Genomic DNA, 6,000 nt, shown 5'->3' on the forward strand with positions numbered 1-6,000 from the left:
CTATATACTGTTGTGTTGTTGCTATAGTAACTGTGTTCTGTCCTATAGACAGCAGATCAGCAGGTTCCCAGCGGTGTTTGAGGCTATATACTGTTGTGTTGTTACTATAGTAAATGTGTTCTGTCCTATAGACAGCGGATCAGCAGGTTCCAGCGGTGTTTGAGGCTATATACTGTTGTGTTGTTACTATAGTAACTGTGTTCTGTCCTATAGACAGCGGATCAGCAGGTTCCCAGCGGTGTTTGAGGCTATATACTGTTGTGTTGTTACTATAGTAACTGTGTTCTGTCCTATAGACAGCGGATCAGCAGGTTCCAGCGGTGTTTGAGGCTATATACTGTTGTGTTGTTGCTATAGTAACTGTGTTCTGTCCTATAGACAGCAGATCAGCAGGTTCCCAGCGGTGTTTGAGGCTATATACTGTTGTGTTGTTACTATAGTAACTGTGTTCTGTCCTATAGACAGCAGATCAGCAGGTTCCCAGCGGTGTTTGAGGCTATATACTGTTGTGTTGTTACTATAGTAACTGTGTTCTGTCCTATAGACAGCAGATCAGCAGGTTCCAGCGGTGTTTGAGGCTATATACTGTTGTGTTGTTACTATAGTAACTGTGTTCTGTCCTATAGACAGCGGATCAGCAGGTTCCAGCGGTGTTTGAGGCTATATACTGTTGTGTTGTTACTATAGTAACTGTGTTCTGTCCTATAGACAGCGGATCAGCAGGTTCCCAGCGGTGTTTGAGGCTATATACTGTTGTGTTGTTACTATAGTAACTGTGTTCTGTCCTATAGACAGCAGATCAGCAGGTTCCAGCGGTGTTTGAGGCTATATACTGTTGTGTTGTTACTATAGTAACTGTGTTCTGTCCTATAGACAGCAGATCAGCAGGTTCCAGCGGTGTTTGAGGCTATATACTGTTGTGTTGTTACTATAGTAACTGTGTTCTGTCCTATAGACAGCAGATCAGCAGGTTCCAGCGGTGTTTGAGGCTATATACTGTTGTGTTGTTACTATAGTAACTGTGTTCTGTCCTATAGACAGCAGATCAGCAGGTTCCAGCGGTGTTTGAGGCTATATACTGTTGTGTTGTTACTATAGTAACTGTGTTCTGTCCTATAGACAGCAGATCAGCAGGTTCCAGCGGTGTTTGAGGCTATATACTGTTGTGTTGTTACTATAGTAACTGTGTTCTGTCCTATAGACAGCAGGTTCCCAGCGGTGTTTGAGGCTATATACTGTTGTGTTGTTACTATAGTAACTGTGTTCTGTCCTATAGACAGCAGATCAGCAGGTCAGCAGGTCAGCAGGTTCCCAGCGGTGTTTGAGGCTATATACTGTTGTGTTGTTACTATAGTAACTGTGTTCTGTCCTATAGACAGCAGATCAGCAGGTTCCAGCGGTGTTTGAGGCTATATACTGTTGTGTTGTTACTATAGTAACTGTGTTCTGTCCTATAGACAGCAGATCAGCAGGTTCCAGCGGTGTTTGAGGCTATATACTGTTGTGTTGTTACTATAGTAACTGTGTTCTGTCCTATAGACAGCAGATCAGCAGGTTCCAGCGGTGTTTGAGGCTATATACTGTTGTGTTGTTACTATAGTAACTGTGTTCTGTCCTATAGACAGCGGATCAGCAGGTTCCAGCGGTGTTTGAGGCTATATACTGTTGTGTTGTTACTATAGTAACTGTGTTCTGTCCTATAGACAGCAGATCAGCAGGTTCCCAGCGGTGTTTGAGGCTATATACTGTTGTTACTATAGTAACTGTGTTCTGTCCTATAGACAGCAGATCAGCAGGTTCCAGCGGTGTTTGAGGCTATATACTGTTGTGTTGTTACTATAGTAACTGTGTTCTGTCCTATAGACAGTGGATCAGCAGGTTCCCAGCGGTGTTTGAGGCTGACCCTCAACTAGAACAGATGATGGGAGAATTGTGGACCCTGGCCAGGTCTGAGACACAGGACATCATAGACACATCCTACCTGTGAGTCACACTGTGTTTGTGTGTGTGTGTGTGTGACTGAATGGGTGTGCTGTAGGTATGTATTAGCTCCAGCCCGTTGCGCAGGCCTGTCACCACACCAGGAGACCAGGTGACAAGTAGAGTAGGTGACACAGATCTTAGTCTCTCCTAACAGCTGTCTGTCAAAGGCCTCTATCACTGGTAACAGAGTCCACTGGTACAAATAGCTCTATGACTGGTAACAGAGTCCACTGGTACAAAGAGCTCTATGACTGGTAACAGAGTCTACTGGTACAAAGAGCTCTATGACTGGTAACAGAGTCCACAGGTACAAAGAGCTCTATGACTGGTAACAGAGTCTACTGGTACAAAGAGCTCTATGACTGGTAACAGAGTCTACTGGTACAAAGAGCTCTATGACTGGTAACAGAGTCCACTGGTACAAAGAGCTCTATGACTGGTAACAGAGTCTACTGGTACAAAGAGCTCTATCACTGGTAACAGAGTCTACTGGTACAAAGAGCTCTATCACTGGTAACAGAGTCTACTGGTACAAAGAGCTCTATCACTGGTAACATAGTCTACTGGTACAAAGAGCTCTATCACTGGTAACAGAGTCTACTGGTACAAAGAGCTCTATCACTGGTAACAGAGTCTACTGGTACAAAGGGCTCTATCACTGGTAACAGAGTCTACTGGTACAAAGAGCTCTATGACTGGTAACAGAGTCTACTGGTACAAAGAGCTCTATGACTGGTAACAGAGTCTACTGGTACAAAGAGCTCTATGACTGGTAACAGAGTCTACTGGTACAAAGAGCTCTATGACTGGTAACAGAGTCTACTGGTACAAAGAGCTCTATCAATGGTAACAAGAGTCTACTGGTACAAAGGGCTCTATCACTGGTAACAGAGTCTACTGGTACAAAGAGCTCTATCACTGGTAACAGAGTCCACTGGTACAAAGAGCTCAATGACTGGTAACAGAGTCTACTGGTACAAAGAGCTCTATGACTGGTAACAGAGTCTACTAGTACAAAGAGCTCTATGACTGGTAACAGAGTCTACTGGTACAAAGAGCTCTATGACTGGTAACAGAGTCTACTGGTACAAAGAGCTCTATGACTGGTAACAGAGTCTACTGGTACAAAGAGCTCTATGACTGGTAACAGAGTCTACTGGTACAAAGAGCTCTATGACTGATAACAGAGTCTAGTGGTACAAAGGGCTCTAACATAGTCTACTGGTACAAAGAGCTCTATGACTGGTAACAGAGTCCACTGGTACAAAGAGCTCTATGACTGGTAACAGAGTCCACTGGTACAAAGAGCTCTATGACTGGTAACAGAGTCTACTGGTACAAAGAGCTCTATCACTGGTAACAGAGTCCACTGGTACAAAGAGCTCTATGACTGGTAACAGAGTCCACTGGTACAAAGAGCTCTATGACTGTTAACAGAGTCTACTGGTACAAAGAGCTCTATCACTGGTAACAGAGTCTACTGGTACAAAGGGCTCTATCACTGGTAACAGAGTCTACTGGTACAAAGAGCTCTATCACTGGTAACATAGTCTACTGGTACAAAGGGCTCTATCACTGGTAACAGAGTCTACTGGTACAAAGAGCTTTATCACTGGTAACAGAGTCTACTGGTACAAAGGGCTCTAACAGAGTCTACTGGTACAAAGAGCTCTATGACTGGTAACAGAGTCCACTGGTACAAAGAGCTCTATGACTGGTAACAGAGTCCACTGGTACAAAGAGCTCTATGACTGTTAACAGAGTCTACTGGTACAAAGAGCTCTATCACTGGTAACAGAGTCTACTGGTACAAAGAGCTCTATCACTGGTAACAGAGTCTACTGGTACACAGGGCTCTATCACTGGTAACAGAGTCTACTGGTACAAAGGGCTCTATCACTGGTAACAGAGTCTACTGGTACAAAGAGCTCTATCACTGGTAACAGAGTCTACTGGTATAAAGGGCTCTATCACTGGTAACAGAGTCTACTGGTACAAAGAGCTCTATCACTGGTAACAGAGTCTACTGGTACAAAGGGCTCTATCACTGGTAACAGAGTCTACTGGTACAAAGGGCTCTATCACTGGTAACAGAGTCTACTGGTACAAAGAGCTCTATCACTGGTAACAGAGTCTACTGGTACAAAGAGCTCTATCACTGGTAACAGAGTCTACTGGTACAAAGGGCTCTATCACTGGTAACAGAGTCTACTGGTACAAAGAGCTCTATCACTGGTAACAGAGTCTTCTGGTACAAAGGGCTCTATGACTGGTAACAGAGTCTACTGGTACAAAGAGCTCTATCACTGGTAACAGAGTCTACTGGTACAAAGGGTTATATCACTGGTAACAGAGTCTACTGGTACAAAGAGCTCTATCACTGGTAACAGAGTCTACTGGTACAAAGGGCTCTATCACTGGTAACAGAGTCTACTGGTACAAAGGGCTCTATCACTGGTAACAGAGTCTACTGGTACAAAGAGCTCTATCACTGGTAACAGAGTCTACTGGTACAAAGGGCTCTATCACTGGTAACAGAGTCTACTGGTACAAAGGGTTATATCACTGGTAACAGAGTCTACTGGTACAAAGGGTTATATCACTGGTAACAGAGTCTACTGGTACAAAGGGTTATATCACTGGTAACAGAGTCTACTGGTACAAAGAGCTCTATGACTGGTAACAGAGTCCACTGGTACAAAGAGCTCTATGACTGTTAACAGAGTATACTGGTACAAAGAGCTCTATCACTGGTAACAGAGTCTACTGGTACAAAGGGCTCTATCACTGGTAACAGAGTCTACTGGTACAAAGAGCTCTATCACTGGTAACAGAGTCTACTGGTACAAAGGGCTCTATGACTGGTAACAGAGTGTACTGGTACAAAGAGCTCTATCACTGGTAACAGAGTCTACTGGTACAAAGGGTTATATCACTGGTAACAGAGTCTACTGGTACAAAGGGTTATATCACTGGTAACAGAGTCTACTGGTACAAAGGGTTATATCACTGGTAACAGAGTCTACTGGTACAAACAGCTCTATCACTGGTAACAGAGTCTACTGGTACAAAGGGTTATATCACTGGTAACAGAGTCTACTGGTACAAAGGGTTATATCACTGGTAACAGAGTCTACTGGTACAAAGAGCTCTATCACTGGTAACAGAGTCTACTGGTACAAAGAGCTCTATCACTGGTAACAGAGTCTACTGGTACAAAGGGCTCTATCACTGGTAACAGAGTCTACTGGTACAAAGAGCTCTATCACTGGTAACAGAGTCTTCTGGTACAAAGGGCTCTATGACTGGTAACAGAGTCTACTGGTACAAAGAGCTCTATCACTGGTAACAGAGTCTACTGGTACAAAGAGCTCTATCACTGGTAACAGAGTCTACTGGTACAAAGGGCTCTATCACTGGTAACAGAGTCTACTGGTACAAAGAGCTCTATCACTGGTAACAGAGTCTTCTGGTACAAAGGGCTCTATGACTGGTAACAGAGTCTACTGGTACAAAGAGCTCTATCACTGGTAACAGAGTCTACTGGTACAAAGGGTTATATCACTGGTAACAGAGTCTACTGGTACAAAGAGCTCTATCACTGGTAACAGAGTCTACTGGTACAAAGAGCTCTATCACTGGTAACAGAGTCCACTGGTACAAAGAGCTCTATCACTGGTAACAGAGTCTACTGGTACAAAGAGCTCTATCACTGGTAACAGAGTCCACTGGTACAAAGAGCTCTATCACTGGTAACAGAGTCTACTGGTACAAAGAGCTCTATCACTGGTAACAGAGTCTACTGGTACAAAGGGTTATATCACTGGTAACAGAGTCTACTGGTACAAAGGGTTATATCACTGGTAACAGAGTCCACTGGTACAAAGGGCTCTATCACTGGTAACAGAGTCTACTGGTACAAAGAGCTCTATCACTGGTAACAGAGTCTACTGGTACAAAGGGTTATATCACTGGTAACAGAGTCTACTGGTACAAAGAGCTCTATCACTGGTAACA

The 6,000-nt window shown here is 43.9% G+C and overlaps 1 protein-coding gene across 2 annotated transcripts in view; it reads left to right on the forward strand.

Moving 5' to 3' along the window:
• rasgrp4 (RAS guanyl releasing protein 4) overlaps nt 1-6,000 on the forward strand; it is a 66,714-nt gene that overhangs the window by 33,662 nt on the left and 27,052 nt on the right. For both annotated transcript variants that reach the window (XM_036961232.2, XM_090218999.1), the window contains exon 5: nt 1,864-1,983. In XM_036961232.2, coding sequence (XP_036817127.1) covers nt 1,864-1,983 — 120 coding nt within the window. The remainder of the gene's footprint in view (nt 1-1,863; nt 1,984-6,000) is intronic.

This window comes from Oncorhynchus mykiss, chromosome 24, assembly GCF_057628025.1.
Source record: "Oncorhynchus mykiss isolate SJ-2025 chromosome 24, ASM5762802v1, whole genome shotgun sequence".
In the NCBI taxonomy this organism is placed as follows: domain Eukaryota; kingdom Metazoa; phylum Chordata; class Actinopteri; order Salmoniformes; family Salmonidae; genus Oncorhynchus; species Oncorhynchus mykiss.